General features: G+C 46.3%; 1 protein-coding gene across 1 annotated transcript in view; it reads left to right on the top strand.

Moving 5' to 3' along the window:
- DCLK3 (doublecortin like kinase 3) overlaps positions 1-16,045 on the top strand; it is a 39,125-nt gene extending 23,080 nt beyond the window's left edge. Inside the window, exons 2-5 of the mRNA XM_040245965.1 lie at positions 27-1,882; positions 12,714-12,846; positions 14,270-14,437; positions 15,400-16,045. Coding sequence (XP_040101899.1) covers positions 27-1,882; positions 12,714-12,846; positions 14,270-14,437; positions 15,400-15,563 — 2,321 coding nt within the window. The 3' untranslated portion in view covers positions 15,564-16,045. The remainder of the gene's footprint in view (positions 1-26; positions 1,883-12,713; positions 12,847-14,269; positions 14,438-15,399) is intronic.
- The last annotated feature ends 2,876 nt before the right edge of the window (positions 16,046-18,921 follow it).

Here is an 18,921-nt window from a genome sequence, read left to right as displayed (position 1 = left end):
ACTGTGTTGTCCTTTTCCCCCCACAGGACATCGAGGTCTCTGTGAACATTCTCTAAAATGTTTAAGCTCGAGAATCCCGGAGCGGAAGCTGCAGGGCACCTGGCTGCCTGCTGGCCGAGGGAGCCTGGAGAAACCATTCCTGGGATCACGCAGCTCTGTGTTCCCTGCGTTCAGCCCCCAGAGTGGCCTTCACCCTGTCCACACTGAGAACAGCCCGCTGAAGCCCAGGGTCGTGACCGTGGTGAAGGTGGGCGGCCACCCTCTACGCAAGATCACCCTGCTTCTCAACAGGCGATCGGTGCAAACCTTTGAGCAGCTCTTGGCCGACGTCTCAGAGGCCCTGGGCTTTCCCAGGTGGAAGAGTGACCGCGTGAGGAAGCTGTTCAACCTCAAAGGCCGGGAAGTCAGGAGTGTGTCTGATTTCTTCAGGGAAGGAGATGCCTTCATAGCGGTGGGCAAAGAGCCGTTGACGCTGAAGAACATCCAGGTGGCTATAGAGGAACTGTACCCCAGCAAAGCTCGGGCTCTGACTTTGACCCAGCAGCACAGCCAGATCCCCTCTCCAAGGCTGAGAAGCAGACTTTACAGCAAATCTGTGAAAGGGGGTCACCCCTGTGGGGAGACCGAGACCACCAAGAGCAGCAGTGAGGCTGCTAGGTCCCCGGCAGCCGTCAGACCCCAGGGGCAGACCCCTGGGGAGGACAGGGAGAGGACCCCGAAGAAGTGGGGGAAGGGGAAGTGGGAGCCCGAATCTGGCAGCAAGGCGCCCAAGGATGCTGCCCTGGAGAGGCGTGCCAGTGGAGAGAAGCACCTGGCCGTAGAGATCGAAAAGACGTCGGGGGAATTGGTCAGGTGTGAAAAGTGTAAGCGGGAGCGAGAGCTCCAGCAGGGCCTGCAGAGGGAGCGACTGTCCCTGGGCACCAGCGAGCTGGACCTGGGCAGGTGCCCCCGCTACGACGTGGAGAGGCTGGTGAGGACCAGGAGTTGCCGGAGGTCCCCGGAGGAGAAGCCCCAGGGTGGGGAGGAAGGATGGAAGGAGGGTCCTCGGAGCAGTCCTGGGCACCCCCCACAGGAACCGAGGAGACCCAGCAAAAGCGTCGACAAGAAAGAGGACAGAGACCCCGGAGGCCAGGAGGGTCATCCCCCTGCTGCAGTCAAGGCCAAGAGGGACGTTTTCGTTGGGGACGCACAGCCCCGCCGAGAGGAGAAGGACAGCAGGAACGCAGGCAGGAGCAAGCCGGGAGGCTGGCTCCGGAGGGAGCATCACGCTGACCTGGATCTGGAGAAGCTCCCCAGGACCCGAGGGGACGAGCAGGAGGCGGAGAAGGAGAAGAAGCCCGGGGTGCCCGGAGCGAGGAGGATGATGGTTCCCCGCGATGAGCCGCCAGCCAGAATCGAAAAGGAGCCCAAGACGAGGCCGGAAGAGAGCAAGGCGGAGCGGCCGGGCAGGAGGCGGCGGCCCGCGGGCATCCTGGCGGCCGACGTGCGAAAGCAGTATGAGCCGGGCCGGGTGATCGGCGACGGGAACTTTGCGGTGGTGAAGGAGTGCAGGCACCGCGGCACCCGGCAGGCCTACGCCATGAAGATCATCGACAAGTCCAAGCTCAAGGGGAAGGAGGACATGGTGGACAGCGAGATCCTCATCATCCAGAGCCTCTCTCACCCCAACATCGTGAAACTGCACGAAGTGTACGAAACGGACGCCGAGATCTACCTGATCATGGAGTACGTGCAGGGAGGGGACCTGTTCGACGCCATCATCGAAAGTGTGAAGTTCCCCGAGCGCGAGGCTGCCCTCATGCTCATGGACTTGTGCAAGGCGCTGGTGCACTTGCACGACAAGAGGATCGTCCACCGGGACCTCAAGCCGGAGAATCTGCTGGTGAGCCCTGCCCTGGTGGGAGAGGGCAGTGGGGAAAGATAAACAGGGGCACAGGGGCCGTCCATGTGGTCCAGGGGTTAAGACTCTGCGCTTCCAATGCAGGGGGTGCCAGGTGCTATCCCTGATCTGGGCACTAAGATCCCACATTCCCCAAGGTGCAGACAAAAATTATTTTTTAATTAAAAAAAAAAAAAAGATACAAAACATAGGAATGATCACCTATTCTGTTACCCTTGCACTGTAGAAGATCAAGGTGCTTGCCCAACTTGTCATTCAGTCGTGTCTGACTCTGCCACTCTATACCACTGTAGCCCACCAGGCTCCTCTGTCCATGGGCTGCTATGCCCTCCTCCAGGGTATCTTTCCAACCCAGAAATCAAACCCAGGGCTCCCTCATTGCAGGCGGATTCTTTACCATCTGAGCCATCAGGGAAGCCTGTAGAACATAACATATATAACATATATAACATACATAACATTATATGTATATAATTTTTTATGTTGATATGTTGTATTTTCATTTTTGTTCAGACTAAGAAATTTTCTTTCCTTTTTTTGGCCATAGAGTGTGGCATGCATGATCTTAGTTCCCCAATCAGGGATTGAATCTGTACCCCTTGCAGTAAAAACAGGATGTCTTAACCACTGGACAGCCAGGGAAATCCCTGGAACATTACCTTTATGGCCTTTTTTTTTTTTTAACATACTTGTTCCAGTATGTAAAACTTTCTTAAAGTTCAAAAATTGTGGAAATAAATGGGTTTTGATTAAATTATTGAGAAAGTAGCCTTCCAATTTAAACAGAGGAAAATGTTTCCTCATCCCTGGGAGAAGAGTATTTTCACTTGGACCGTGATCACATGGACTTCATTTCTTGGGCATTTGCACATCTTCTGGCCTAGGTGTTAAGGATGTCTGCTGATAACAGCTTCCCCTGTAGGCTTTGAGCCCATTCTCCCATTGAAAGCCCCCTGGGCCTTTTGAAGAAAAGGTCTTGCCACAGGAATTAAAAAGGCTTGGTACTGGGAATTTTCTGGTGGTCCAGTGGTTAGGACTCACGGTTCTCACTGCCGAGGGTCAGGGTTCCCTCCCTGGTCAGGAAACTAAGATTCCACAAGCCTCTAGCATCAGTCCTTTAGTCTCTCTGGGGCTTTGTTTTTTCATTTATGAAAAAGAAATAGTAATGGTACCTATCTTGTATGGTCGAGGGTGGATTGCTCATGGGAAAGGAACATTAGCCCGAGACCACCAGGAGCTGGTCTGCCACTCACAGCTGAGCTGTTCAGGTTTTGGATGCAAACCATCTCCCCAAACACCCATGTGAAATAAGGTCACTCTAGGACCATGACGCGTGCTCAGTCGTGTCCAGCTCTTTGCGACCCTACCAACTGTAGCCCACCAGGCTCCTCTGCCTAGGGGATTTCCCAGGCAAGAGTACTGGAGTGGATAGCCATCTGATGGATCCAGACAGAAGCAAGACCTCTTCATCATGATGTCCAAATCCAGATAAGAACAGGATAGTCCAGACCACAAGTGTGGCTACGTATTCCCTTCCTGGGGACTGACTCACTGCCCCATCTTCTTCTCACCTTTTAGGTAAGAATTACCAAGATGCCCAGTCACAGAATTGCCCTCACATCCTGACAGTTTCCAATTCATAGCAAAATCCTACTTTCTTGGACCCTCTTCCAAATTAGCTGGCACAGCCCAGATCTTACTAGTTCATTGAACACCCTCTTGCTTAGACGCCTGGATCCCCAAGGTGCACCTTCTCACTTGTTGCAACGAGGCAATCAACTGAACATGTTTCTGAGCTTCAGCTGTGTTCCTAGTGGGCTTCATTAGGACAGCACGCTTCACATGGTCACTCTCTGGCCCTTTATTCCACTTTCTTATTTGTAACCTCAATCACCACCTGATCTGTTTCATATTTATGTGTCTGTTCTCTCTTTGCTCCTCTTGGAAAGTCCTAGGACAGCAGGAACATTGTTTTATTCAGACTGTACCATGAAACCTAGACCAGTTCTGTCACATAGTGGATAGTCAATAAATATCAGTTGGATGAGTGGATGAATATAGACCCCAGCATGCTGCCTGGTGAATAGCAAGCCTTCCATCAGCGGCAGCTGATGTCATTATTATGATGTTAAGAACATGTCTGATGATAAGGTGGACATCATGAGGAAGATTCCAAAGCCAGATTGCTGCATATGAAGCTGGAGAAGATGGACACAGTGGTCTCTGTAAACCATACTTTTTTTTTTGCGGGAGGGGGCAGGGAGTTAGCCTGTTTCCTTTCATTTCATGGTTGTAGAGCCAGCCTGGAAACATCATCCCGGTACATTCATCTGCCTAAATTGCTCCCACAAGCAGAATGAAACTCTGAGTGAGTCAAGCTAATTATCTGGTGAAGTGAGGTCTAGTTGACCCTTCAATCAAACAACTTTGTTTTGGCCTAAATTCATAGAATTACAGAGCACTGACTGACTGCCTGAGTGGTCTGAATTACCATTGTGAGTAAATCTCCCTTTGAAAAATTTCATTTTTGCTTTTTTTTTTTTGACCACACTAAGAGGCTTGCAGGATCTTAGTTCCCCGACCAGGGATCAAACTTGGGCCCAGAGCAGTGAAAGCACCAAGTCCTAACCAGTGAACCACCAAGGAAATCTTGAAGAATTCCACGTTTGCATGAGTTGAGTGTCCTCAACCATTTTTTAGTTTGAGGTCTGAGCCCAGTTATTCCCTGTGTGTGAAGTGTGGCACTCTGTTTCCAGTGGCCACTTTGGAATCATGATAGAGCTGTGTTCTGTATAGTTCCTCTGTTGTTTTTACTGAGTTGTGTAAGCAGGAAGGATTCAGATTAGAGGCCTGGGTGTGGGACACTTTGGGCCTGTGCTTAAAAAAAAATCACTAGAACAGTGATACATGCTCTTGAGGATGTGGAGTAAGATTGTTTACCCTGTAGGATCGTTTTCTTTAGGGGACAGTCATCTGAGCTTGCATTTTCTCTGCAAGGTCCCGGAACCAGGTTGTCAAGCTGGTTCATCTCTTGGGCAGGAGAGACTCTCATTTGTGTTAAGGGACTGACTTGTCAACAATTTTTGAAATGAAGAATGTCAGCACTTGCAGATGGCATGAAGAGGTTTGCTTCAGGAAATAGAAAAACCGCAAGGAGTACATTTAGTGTGGACAAGCTACCTGCCTGAAAGAAGTCATTCAGCACCTCTTCATGGATTTATGTCTCAGTTCATACATGTTTTAGTGCCCTTGAAGGCAGTGAAGTGTGTGTGTATGTGTGTGTGTGTATCTTGAGAGAGAGAGAGAGAGATGGAAACTGCAGCATAGCTATGTTTTCAATAGTACATGAATTGTTCAGTTCAGTTCAGTTCAGTTCAATCCAGTCGCTCAGTCGTGTCTGACTCTTTGTGACCCCATGAATCGCAGCACGCCAGCCCTCCCTGTCCATCACCACCTCCCGGAGTTCACTCAGACTCACGTCCATCGAGTCAGTGATGCCATCCAGCCATCTCATCCTCTGTCGTCCCCTTCTCCTCCTGCCCCCAATCCCTCCCAGCATCAGAGTCTTTTCCAATGAGTCAACTCTTTGCATGAGGTGGCCAAAGTACTGGAGTTTCAGCTTTAGCATTATTCCTTCCAAGGAAATCCCAGGGTTGATCTCCTTCAGAATGGACTGGTTGGATCTCCTTGCAGTCCAAAAGACTCTCAAGAGTCTTCTCCAACACCACAGCTCAAAAGCATCAATTCTTTGGCGCTCAGCTTTCTTCACAGTCCAACTCTCACATCCATACATGACTACTGGAAAACCCATAGCCTTGACTAGACAGACCTTAGTCGGCAAAGTAATGTCTCTGCTTTTGAATATGCTATCTAGGTTGGTCATAACTTTTCTTCCAAGGAGTAAGCGTCTTTTAACTGCTGTTAATTTAATATTTAGACCCTATTTCTGATTTTTAAGAAAGCCCAAGGTTTTTTTCATGGTGGTGTGGCCCCTTCAGAAGCTGTACAAAGCCACAGATCTGAGCCAAATTTAGTGGCATAGGGGAATATCTCTTGTATCCTGTGGATAATTTGTCAGCTGGCATTTTTCTGAATGAATGCGCCTATCGCATTTCTAAACTGTGTTTGTCCTTTTCTGGGTGAGTAAAGTTCAGCGTGAGCTTCCCAGGTGGCTCAGTGGTAAAGAAACTGCTTCTCAGCATGGGAGATGCAGGAGACCTGGGTTCGATCTCTGAGTCAGGAAGGAGGAGGGCATGGCAACCAACTCCAGGATTTTTGCCTGGAGAATCCCATGGACAGAGGAGCCTGGTGGCTACAGTCCATGGGGTTGCAAACAGTCAGACATGACTAAGCATACACACACTCGAAGTTCAACATACTATGTCAGAATTTCAGCACTACTTAGCATCGGTGCATTGCGGTTTTTCAGAAAGAGATCTGGGGAGTGTTGGATTTGACAATAAGCTCATTATCTGGGTTTAGAAAGGCGTCATCTCTAAATTTCCTGATATTATAATTATGTTGCAAATTTGGCTGGTCTTTTGAGAGTTAATATTAGTAAATATCACCATGGTGACTGCTGTCCATCAATTAATGCTCTTGGGTTGTCTTTAATTTTGTATTCTGCTTTGTATTATCAAAGTGATTGTTTCTCCCTTTAATGGATGGCTACTGGCTGTATCAATACCTGTCTCTGCCAAATGGGAGAGTGATGATGTCAGAACTAACTTTTGATTACATGGCTGATTGTGGCTGCCTTTAGAGACTTCCAGAATGTGCCAAGAACTCTTAATGGATCCAACAAGCTTATCATGTTGTTTTCACCAGCAGAAATATTTATATCTGGTAATTGGGCCCTAGAGTAAAATTTTAGGCCTGTGTTACTGAGCGTACCTTATTTCTAGTGATCGTATTTCCTGATAAGATGTTAGTTTCCTTCTTCCTTTAGGGTTATTTAGACTCCTGAGAGCTTGCAAAAGAAGTTTTAATTATGAGAATTTCCAGCTCGCAGCAATATCAGTGTTAATTGCTGCTTCTGTCAGCCTGTGTTCCCTTGGCGGGGTTGGAACGCGCTGTGTGGTGTTGACTGAGACCTGGGAGAAGCAAACAGGAGCCGGAGAAGTGATGATGTGTAGGCACCAAAGGCGTGTCATAGGCTGGTCATGTGACAGGTCCCAGGGAAAATTTCATCCCCATTGATTGTTTCATTCTTTTTTTTTTTTTTTTTTGCTGTTTTTTTGCTGTTGACATGTAAGTTGATTTTAGACATTGGCGTTTCCATGTCAATTGGTTTTTAAGGTCATTCCAGTCCTCATGGCCAGTTACAAATGGAAACTTGGAGGGAGAAGGCCAGAGGAAGCATGAAGGATCAAGTAAGAAGTTGAAGATAAATAAGCTTTTTATCCCTTTTCTTAGGGCAGCCGCTTGCTGTTTGGTCTGTACTGTGCTGCCACCTGCTGTTCAGATATGATCATTGCAAGATCATATTTAAATTGTGCCTTCACAGCCAAAAATTAATTTTAAAAAACCAGACTGCTGTGCCTTGAAAGAGAGGAAGTTGTTAATGGCTCGGAAAAAGAACGATTCCTCTTGAATCTTTGAGACAGTCTAGATGTGACTGGGCTGCTAATGTAAATAATATAGATTGCCTGGATTCAAAGAAGGGGACTTTGGTGTGGCTGGGGAAAGGGATGTTGGACCTAGATGGATCAACAGTCATTGAAGTAACATATAAAATAATCTCTAACACTGTCTCTAAGAGGGCAACTGAAGGCAACAAGCCCCAGAAGGGATGTGACCTAGAGAAGTGAGTTTAGATAGACCTGTAGGCAGAGAAATGGAGATTTGGGCTGAGGGCAAGGTCAGATGTGGGCACAGGGGCTGTGGGCGGGCCCTCAGCCAAGTATGGCCCAGGAAGGTACCACCTGGGAGCCTGTTAGAGAAGCCAGAGGTGACCTGGGGGGAGGGTGGGCAGATTTTAGAAAATGGGGGTGGGGATGAAATTCTGAATCAGCATGGGGTGAACCTCCTCACATGTTAAGCTGATTATAATCAGTACGGTCTGCCATGTGAAGCTGTGGGATCTTTTCATCTTGAGATTTCAGTCAAAGTGAATGATAGTCTGGTGGGAGGATGTTTTAGATGAGTTGCCCCTTTGGGTGGAGAATTTGATGGTTTCAGAAGTTCTGCACAATGTAAATTGTCTGCGGCCACCATGGAGAATAGTATAAAGGTTCCTTAAAAATTAAGAATAGAGTTACCTATGATCCAGCAATCCCATTCATGCACAAAGGATCTGGGAAAGGCGAAAGCTCTAACTTGAAAAGATACATGCACCCCAATGTTCATAGCGACACTGTTTACAATAGACAAGAAGCTGCCTAAATGTCCATAGACAGACGGATGGATAAAGAAGATGTGGTACGTATATACAATGGAATATTACTCAGCCATAAAAAGGAAGGAAATTGGGTCATTTGTCGAGATGTGGATGAACCTAGAGTCTGTCATGCAGAATGAAGTGAGTCAAAAAGGGGAAAATAAATATGGTATATTAACCCATATGTATGGATCTAGAAAAATGATACTGATGAACCTATTTGCAGGGCATGAAGAGAGACTCAGACATAGAGAGTGAACTTGTGGACACAGAAGAAGGGAGAAGGAAACAGTGGGGTGTATGAGAGAGTGGCATAGACATAGATACTCTATCACGTGTAATATAGATAGCTAGAAGGAAGTTGCTGTATAGCACAGGGAGCTTGGCTGGATGCTCTGTGATGACCTAGAGGGGTGGAATGGAGGAGATGACAGGGAGGTTCAAGGACGGGATATATGTATACATACAGCTGATTCACGTTGTTGTACAGCAGAGACTAACACAACATTATAAAGCAATTATACTCTAATTTAAAAATTAAAAATACTTTTTTAAAAAGATGCATCTAGAGATTATCATACTAAATGAAGTAAGTCAGAGGAAGACAAAGACAATATCACTTATATGTGGAGTTGGAAATATGATGCAAATGGATTTATTTACAAAACAGAAACAAACTCAGACATAGAAAACAAACATGGTTACCAAAGGGGAAAGGGTAGAGGAGGGATAAATTAGGAGTTTGAGATTAGCAGGTACACACTACTATGTATAAAATAGCTAACCAAGAAGGTCCCACTGTATAGCACAAAGGACTATATTCAGTATCTTGTCAGTAACTATATTGGAAAAGAATATGAAAAAAATATGTATATATAACTGAATCACTTTGCTGTATACCAGAGTCTAATACAACATTGTCAGTCAACTGTGTGTGCTCAGTCATGTCCAACTCTGCGACCCTTTGGACTCTGCCCATGGGATTTTTTTTTTTAGGCAAAAATACTGGAGTGGGTTGCCATTTCCTCCTCTAGGGAATCTGCCCGACCGAAGGATCGAATCTCTGTCTCCTGCATTGGCAGGCAGATTCTTCTGCTGAGCCAGTCAGGGCAGTTAATCAACTATACTTCAATTAAAAAATTGAAAGGGCTTCCCTGGTAGCTCAGAGGTTAAAGCATCTGCCTGCAATGTGGGAGACCTGGGTTCAATCCCTGGGTTGGGAAGATCCCCTGGAGAAGGAAATGGCAACCCACTCGAGTATTCTTGCCTGGAGAATCCCATGGACTGAGGAGCCTGGTGGGCTACAGTCCAGGGGGTCACAAAGAGACAGACACGACTGAGTGACTTCACTTTTCAATTAAAAAAAAAAAAGTTCCACAAATTCTAGGAGGAAGGGTTATTCCAGAAGGATGTCACTCATTTGAATTTAAGGATTAAGATAAGAACTGTTCCAAAGGCAAGATTTTGAAGTGCCTGTCGGAAAACAAAAAGCCCAAAACAGAATTCACACTGTCAGTGTGTGAGCTTAAATGTAGTTAGGCTGGTCTTGTAGGTGAAGTAAACAAGAAGTCTAAAGTCACGCTGTCAGCTCTGAGAAATGTTACATAACTCATGACAGCAGAGGCTGGAGACAGAAGAATTAAAAACACGATGCATCTCACTTTCTGGAAGGAGCGAACAGCCCTGCAGATCTTAACCACCCCTCAACTTCTGCTGTGGGTCTCATCATTTGGAGGCTCGAAGAGAAAAGCAATGGAGATAAGAAGCAATATATTATTTTAGAAAAGCCATAAAATATTTTCTTTAAGAAAACAGATTTGGTATTTGAAAAATATGTCTATCAGCACATGGACATTTAACATAATGCATTTTCAGAATAAATCTCATGAAAAATTTCAAAATGAACGACTGAATCTCCTTCGTGTTTCATCTGCTCCCCCTGTTATGCAGCCAGGTTTTAGAATCAGGGGGTTTCTTTGAGGAAGGGAAGGGTGTCTTTGTTATATTGCAAAGATGTACATGGTTTGTTTTGGTGTATTCAATCAGCCACCCGCTTTTACTGCTGATCATTTGGTTGGGAATATTTCCATATGTTTGCAAGGCACAGATTTTTTTCATTAGTCACCCAGCAAATGGGATTCATGAAGATGGCCCATCTGGAAACTTAAGTCAGCACGTGGTTTTTTGTCCCTCCCTTCCAAACTAGATTTTCTAGTGTAAATTATTCTCAGAATTACCTCCCCAGTCCCCTTTAGGGCTGTAGTCTGTCTCCACACACAGACCAAAGCAGAAGAGTGTTTTGGCTCTACATCTATGATTTCCATTCAGTTCAGTTCAGTCTCTCAGTCGTGTCCGACTCTGTGACCCCATGAATTGTAGCACGCCAGGCCTCCCTGTCTATCACCAATTCCCGGAGTTTACTCAGACTCGTGTCCATCGAGTCGGTGATGCCATCCAGCCATCTCATCCTTGGTCGGCCCCTTCTCCTCCTGCCCCCAATCCCTCCCAGCATCAGAGTCTTTTCCAATGAGTCAACTCTTCGCATGAGATGGCCAAAGTATTGGAGTTTCAGCTTTAGCATCATTCCTTCCAAAGAACACCCAGGACTGATCTCCTTCAGAATGGACTGGTTGGATCTCCTTGCAGGACAAGGGACTCTCAAGAGTCTTCTCCAACACCACAGTTCACATCCATACATGATCACTGGAAAAACGATTTATAGCCTTGACTAGATGGACCTTTGTTGGCAAAGTAATGTCTCTGCTTTTGAATATGCTATCTAGGTTTGTCATAACTTTCCTTCCAAGGAGTAAGCGTTTTTTAATTTCATGGCTGCAGTCACCATCTGCAGTGATTTTAGAGCCCTCAGAAATAAAGTCTGACAGTTTCCACTGTTTCCCCATCTATTTTCCATGAAGGGATGGGACCAGATGCCATGATCTTCATTTTCTGAATGTTGAGCTTTAAGCCAACTTTTTCGCTCTCCTCTTCCACTTTCATCAAGAGGCTTTTGAGTTTCTCTTCCCTTTCTGCCATAAGGGTGGTGTCATCTGCATATCTGAGGTTACTGATATTTCTCCCGACAATCTTGATTCCATTAGGTCAGGTTAATTATGGAGACATTGATTAGCCTGTGCAACGGTGACTCGGGCTCAGTGATTAAGACACTGTCTGCTTACAGAGATGTAAGCTCTCTGGCAGGAACCAAAGCATATTTGGAGCACTTACCCTTGTCTGGGGAGATCGGGGGTGGGGGTCGGGGGGCGGGGCTGCCCGCCCTGCATTTTTGGGTGTCGCTGTGCCGTGGGACTGATGGGGGTCAGGGAGAACCAGAGCCCTGCCTAATGCCCTCCAGCCCCACCAAGTGCTGCCTCCTGCAACAGAAATAACCCTTTTCCTGGAAAATTTGGGGTCATACACTAGTTATAAGCACAGACTGTAAAGCCCAAGTGTTCGGGGTTCAAACTGCAGCTCACCATTTACTGTGTCACTGTGCCTCCATATGCTCATCTGTAAAATGGGGATGTGAGCGGCCTCACACGACTACAAAGAGGATTACATGAATTAGTATTTTGTAGTATGTTATACACAATGCCTGGCCCTGAAGAAGCATGACAGAGGTGTTTGTTAGGTAAACCATATAATTTTAGCCTCCACTGCTTATTTGTCTACTCTTTCATTCCGGTTCCTATTTCTCTTCCTTTTCTTTTTTTTCCCTCTGGTCAGATTTTGCATTACCCACAGGATTTTCTAGCTCTCGTTAAAGCTAGTCTGTGTTCAAAAAATGGGGTTCCCAGGTGGCTCAGTTGGTAAAGAATCCACCTGCAGTTTTCGGGTTCGATCCCTTGGTTGGGAAGATCCCCTGGAGGAGGGCATGGCAACCCTCTCCAGTATTCTTGCGTGGAGAATCCCATGGACAGAAGAGCCTGGCCAGCTACAGTCCACGGGGTCACAGAGTTGGACATGACTGAAACAACTTAGCACGCACGCACACACTTGCTCAGAAACATCACTGATCCTGGTTCTAACTCAGTGCTGCTCAATGGAGCTTTCTGTCATGATGGTAATATTGTAGATTTTCATGGTCCAATATGGTAGCCCTCAGCCACAGATGGCGTTTGAACACTTGAAACATGGCTAGTGCATCTGAGACACTGAATTTTTAATTTAACTCGAGTTAAATGAATTTAATTTAAAATAAATAGCCATCTGTGACAATATGGTACTACCACATTGGACGGCAGAGAGAATCTAACTCATTGGCTCTTTAGTAAGCAAGTGTCACTGAGGTCAAGTTGAATTTGTCAGCATCAGATTAATCTATAAGTGCCTGTGTTTTACTGTTTGTTTGTCCTGAATTTTTATGTTCGTTGTTCTAGTCCGTCTTTGTTCTCATCACAGTTTTGTTCATTTGGGGATTTTGGCTTCTTACAGGTTCAGCGAAATGAGGACAAATCTACCACCTTGAAACTGGCTGATTTTGGTCTTGCAAAGCATGTGGTGAGGCCTATATTTACTGTGTGTGGGACTCCAACTTATGTAGCTCCTGAAATCCTCTCTGAGAAAGGTAACAGTTACACGTGGCTCTGTGGGACTCTAGCTCGCTTACTAACCAGTGTTTAATTTTTCGTATTTAAATTTCACATTTTTCAACATGAAGCAGTTAAAAAATCTCAGAGATTGGCTCTGCATTTGCAGTTGTATATCAAATATTTGAAGTAGGTCTCCTTGACCAAAGCATGAGAACTTTTTCCTCATCAGGGCTGCTCTTATTACAGAGAGGAGATTGTGAGTGAGTGAGTGTGTGTGTGTGTGTGTGTGTGTTGGTGGGACAGTGAGATGAAAGATGGTGGAGAATTGAATGGGAAACTCAAGCAAGCAAGGTCATTTAGTCACTTACCCAAAGCTACCTCTAAGGGAGAGATATGGAGCAGTTCTCCATAAAGTAATTGGCTTTAAAACTACTTTTCTAACCTCGCAATTAAAGGAAAACGAGGTCCCAATTCAAACCCCATGAATAATATATGTATATTGCATATTGTATAAGGGTCCAATGGGCTATTTTAGTGATAGACTCTGTAAAGGATATACGAGAAAATCATCTTCATCATTATTATATGGCTGCAAGTATGTGAATAATTATTTAGCCATCCTTGTACTCCAGGAGAAATCAGTTAAACCACCTATGATGGCTAAAAATGGGAAAGCTCTAGATGGGTTATAAGCTTGGGGGTAGGGAGAAGGGAGAGTTTTATCCCAGCAGCAAATGCATCAGGGAAGCCAAGATACAGAGATTAGCCTATGCATAGAAGTTGGGTGGCAGAGACTTTGAAAAACCAGCCTCAGTAGAGCAGAGGGAAGTGCAATTGGATGGGGAGGGTTAGCCTGGATTCCCCACGAATGAGTCTGAACTCAGTGTGGCCAGCAGAGTTGCCATGGTAATGTGGTGACAGTGTGACAGGAGAGTGGTGAGTGACTATGGGCATTTTAATGGAGGCATTACTCTCTTGGGTCAGAGAGGAAAGAAAGCAAATAAGCTGGGGACTTCCCTGGGGGTCCAGTGACTAAGACTCTGCACTCTCAATGCAGGGGACTTAGGTTCGATCCCTGGTCAGGGAACTAGATCCTGCATGCTGCAACAAAGGGTTCCCATGCCACAGTGAAGACTGAAAATCCCATATGCTGGAGCTAAGACCTGGCACAGCCAGATAAATATATAAGTGAATAAATATTTGATAAAACAAGTAAGGCTATGTGAACTCTGGGAAGCCAGGATAGTAGGACTCACGCCAGCTAACCCAGGGTGTTGGAAAAGGAAGCTCTCTGGGAGATGGGAACGGGGTGAGTTAAATTTTGAACTCACTGACTCTATGGAGACATCAGGATGGATACACACAGAGTTGTCTGGTTGGCTGAATGTGTGGTTTTGAGACCCTCTCCGTACCAAGATGGCAGCCAAGAGATGACGTGTCTCTGCCTCCACTGCACAGGTTACGGGCTGGAGGTGGACATGTGGGCCGCAGGCGTGATCCTCTACATCCTCCTGTGCGGCTTCCCCCCGTTCCGCAGCCCAGAGAGAGACCAGGAGGAGCTCTTTAACATCATCCAGCTTGGCCGCTTTGAGTTCCTGGCTCCTTACTGGGACAATATCTCTGATGGTGAGACTTTGGGCTTCCCAGGCAGGAGGGGGGGTGGGTGGGGGGAGCTGGAGCCCCTTCTGGGATCTGACTGCAGAGCCTGTTTTCAGGTCAGATGTGTGAAACGATACTCAGAGAACTCGCTACGGTAGCCGGGCCGTCCGCATCCTCTGCTTTTCTTTATTTCCTGCTAGCTTTGTGTAGATCTCCATAGCGTCCCAAACACACGACTTGCTTTGAGATGTAAGTCTCACCACCAGTTGGAGTCACCAGATACTTTTCTTGAAGCCAGTTGAAGAACCTCAGAACTGGAAAAATATCAGAAATGTGGAATCCTCATTTGGAAAGATCAAAGCCATCTCACATACAGAAGTGTCTATGAATCAGACAGACTAGAGATGCTTATTTTACTTGTGAATAGTCAGGTCTCTAGGGCCGTCCTTTGGGCACAGGGGCTCTGGAAGGTCAGAGGGTGAAGGTCAGAGGTACGTTTAGTGCAGCAGAAGCTTGTGTGGTCCTCCTCCCTTTTGGCCCTTTTGGCCCTTTCAGGTGAAATCTTTCCCTTGATTTACACATTTGAAATATGTGTAGGTATGGTTCACAGCCTCTGTGTGTCCTCTTGGGCTGGACGGCGCCATGGGTGGTAGTGGTGGGCCTGACCTCACGATTCCACGTCTAATGTGGTAGCCCTGTAGCTGCATGGGGCTATTTGAATTTAAATGTCAGTGAATTAAAAGGAAAAGCAAGAAGAATTCAGTTTGTCAGTTGCACCAGATGAATTTCAAATGCTCATCCGTCCCAAGGGGGTAGTGCATATGTGGAAAGCTTCCTTCACGGGGCAGACAGTTCTGAGGGCCAGTGGTGCTCTTGTCCAGTGCTTGTTGCTAACACAGATGTTTGTGTCCTTATTTCCTGTATGGAAAAGGAAAACTCCGAACCATCTGCATCCATCTCATTTTTCCATCCTTCTATCATTCCAACAGCTGCCAAAGATCTGGTGAGCCGGTTGCTGGTGGTAAACCCCAAAAAGCGCTACACAGCCCACCAGGTCCTTCAGCATCCCTGGCTTGAAGCTGCGGGAAAGACCAGCAGGGCAAACCTACAAAAGGAGGTGCCCCCCAGCATCGAGGAGCACTTCCGGAGCTAGCACACATGGGCTGCAGAGCAGACGTCGTAGTCGCAACCTCAGCCTCTACTCAGTCCCTCAGCCTCTACTCAGTCCTCCATGGTCCTGCTTGGGGACAGAGAAGACGACAGACGTGGAGGAGAAAAACAACGAAAAAGGCTTCTTCACATACCTGGAGAATCAAGAGAAGGCGAGAAGACACTCAGTGTATTTTAAAGCGTGTTTAACAAGATAAACTTGAGACTTAATGTTAAATGTTGTAACATATGTTTAGGTTTTTAGATTTGAAGTCTTTAATACATTGTGGGAGGTGGGGTGGGGAGACTTATTCTCAGTGAGGGATGTTTTGGTATTAATGATTTGTGTTTTGCTTCTTCCTCGTAATCAAGTACATAGTACATATTACACGAGTGGTGCTTACCAGGGTTTAAACTCCCCCTGTGAAATTAATCATCTGAATCATAGTCCTTCCTCATTAATAAAATGTGCTCTGGATAACTGAAGCCAACTGTATTCTGACTGCTTCTTAATGCTGGTGATGAAAACCAGCGAATTATAGTTCAGACATGTCTCCTGAAACCCCTGTGCCTACACGTAAATGTGCTGACGGACCCTTGATGAACTGACTAGGGCTGTTTGCTTAGGATATGCTGGTCTGGGTCTCTTGCATTTTAGTTCTGCTGAAAACCAGATTTGGTGCAGCCTGAAATGGAAAGGAGAAATCATCGATTTACTCCTATCCCTTTACGACCCATTTAGACCATGCTTCAGTCACTGAGCTTCAGGCCTGAGTCCTTTCTACGTGAAGTTAGGCTTCTGCTCAGGTTGCGACTGTGTTAACGTTTTCAGATCAGGAGGGAGCCATTTAGTGCACTAGTAGGTCAGAAATGCAGTTACTGGGTTACACTGGAAGGGGCTCTGAGGGTTCAGACGCGTTCCTACCTGCGGGGCATACGCTCAGAGGGCGCAGGACACAGGGTCACTGGTTATTTCACTCCAGATTTCTGTACCAGTAGATGATTCTGGGAGTACCAGTGAGCTGAAAGTGAAACATCATCCTGATGTTTCCCAACTTGACCTTTCAGGGTTATATACAACCTGGTCGAAAGGGCACAAAATTCAGTCCAAAAGTGTGGGTTTCTCACCCTGCCTGTTCCTTCCTGACAGCGTAGGTGTCATTTTGGTGGAAGAAGGGCATCCATCAGCAAACAGGAACAGCACAAGAGGCTCTAGCATGAGGAATTGCTGGGACAGGTGTTGGAGAATGCAGAAAGTGGACAGGAGGTAATCGAGTGACGTTAACACCTAGGTGAGAAGCCAAGGGAAGAGGTTGGGGTGATTGAATGTAGAGGCTTGGAGGAGAAACCCTTGCAGTGAATTCTGATTGTGCCACCTAGATCGCCACTCAAGACTGAAGGGAATAAGCTGCAGGGTGGTGCTGGCTGACAGCCCTCAGCTGTGAATGGGAATTGCCTTTAACTGGGAGGAGTCCCCTCCCACGGGATCACACCCCTCTCCCAGGAATAGGCTGCATCCAATGGTGTCTCTATTTAGGGCTTGAGCAGACAACACTGAAGGGCCAGGCCCTTTCACAGCTCCCCGTGGGGGTGGCTGAGCCTTGATGGAGCCTGCATCACAGCCCAATTCTCCCTCATCTGGTCCTGATGCTTTCCCTTCTCTTCCAGAGGTTGATGGTCCTCAGATCACTCCCCAATGAAGCTTCAGCACTCTAATCTCCATCTTGGGGTTGGCTTCCCAGGGAACAGAGCCTGGGACATGCCCTAGGAACTTAGAATGACTGCAAATAGGTACCAGCTGGTGCTTGGACTTCAGGAGCTCTGAGGAGTGGCCCCCTGAAGCTGGGACCCAGACACCTAGGGAAAGGGCGCTGCCAAGCAGGCAGTACAGTGGGACTCACTCTAGAAATGTGAAAAGAGACTGGAAGCTGGAACCAATTTCTACTGGAAGATCTTTGGTAAAGTCACCGAGAGGCACTAAATCCAGAGGAGAATATTCAGACCTCATATGGCATCATTTGATCCTACTGACCACCACTCTCTGAGTCACTTCTCCACTTGGCTTCCATAAGTGAGGCATTTTCCTGGTTTTCTTTCTATATCTCTATTTACTCCTTTGAGTCTCCTGAGCAGGTTTAGTCTTCTACGTGCTGTAAGTTGTAACTCCATTATTAAGTCACTCAGTCAGTGAGTTCAGTTGCTCAGTTGTGTACAACTGTTTGCGACCCCATGGACTGCAGCATGCCAGGCCTCCGTGTCCATCACCAACCCCAGAGTTAACTCAAACTCATGTCCATTGAGTTGGTGATGCCATCCAACCATCTCATCCTCTGTCGTCCCCTTTTCCTCCTGCCTTCACTCTTTCCCAGCATCAGGGTCTTTTCAAATGAGTCAGTTCTTTGCATCAGGTGCCAAAGTAATGGAGTTTCAGCTTCAGCATCAGTCCTTCCAATGAATATTCAGGACTGATTTCCTTTAGGATGGACTGGTTGGATCTCTTTGCATTCCAAGGGGCTCTGAAGAGTCTTCTCCAACACCACAGTTCAAAAGCATCAATTCTTCGGCATTCAGCTTTCCTCATAGTCCAACTTTCACATCCACACATGACCACTGGAAAAACCATAGCTTTGACTAGACGGACCTTTGTTGGCACAGTAATGTCTCTGCTTTTTAATATGGTCATAACTTTTCTTCCAAGGAGCAAGCATCTTTTAATTTCATGGCTGCATTCACCATCCACAGTGATTTTGGAGCCCCCAAAAATAAAAGTCTTTTCCACTGTTTCCCCATCTATTTGCCCTGAAGTGATGGGACCAGATGTCATGATCTTAGTTTTCTGAATGTTGAGTTTTAAGCCAACTTTTTCACTCACCTCTTTCACTTTCATCAAGAGGCTCTTTAGTTCTTCTTCGCTTTCTGCCATAAGGGTGGTGTCATCTGCATATTTGAGGTTATTGATATTTCTCCTGGCAATCTTGATTCCATCTTGTGCTTCATCCAGCCCACAGTTTCTCATGATGTACTCTCTATATAAGTTAAATAAGCAGGGTGACAATATACAGCCTTGATGTACTCCTTTCCCGATTTGAAACCAGTCTTGTTCCATGTCCAGTTCTAACTGTTGCTTCTTGACATGCATACAGATTTCTCAAGAGGCAGGTCAGGTAGTCTGGTATTCCCATCACTTTAAGAATTTTCTACAGTCTGTTGTGATCCACACAGTCAAAAGCTTTGGCATAGTCAATAAAGCAGAAATAGATGTTTTTCTGGAACTCTCTTGCTTTTTCAATGATCCAATGGATGTTGGCAATTTGATTTCTGGTTCCTCTGGCTTTTCTAAAACCAGCTTGAACATCTGGAAG

Source organism: Oryx dammah, unplaced genomic scaffold (assembly GCF_014754425.2).
Source record: "Oryx dammah isolate SB20612 unplaced genomic scaffold, SCBI_Odam_1.1 HiC_scaffold_9, whole genome shotgun sequence".
NCBI lineage: Eukaryota > Metazoa > Chordata > Mammalia > Artiodactyla > Bovidae > Oryx > Oryx dammah.
This window is presented reverse-complemented; position numbering and strand designations above follow the sequence as displayed.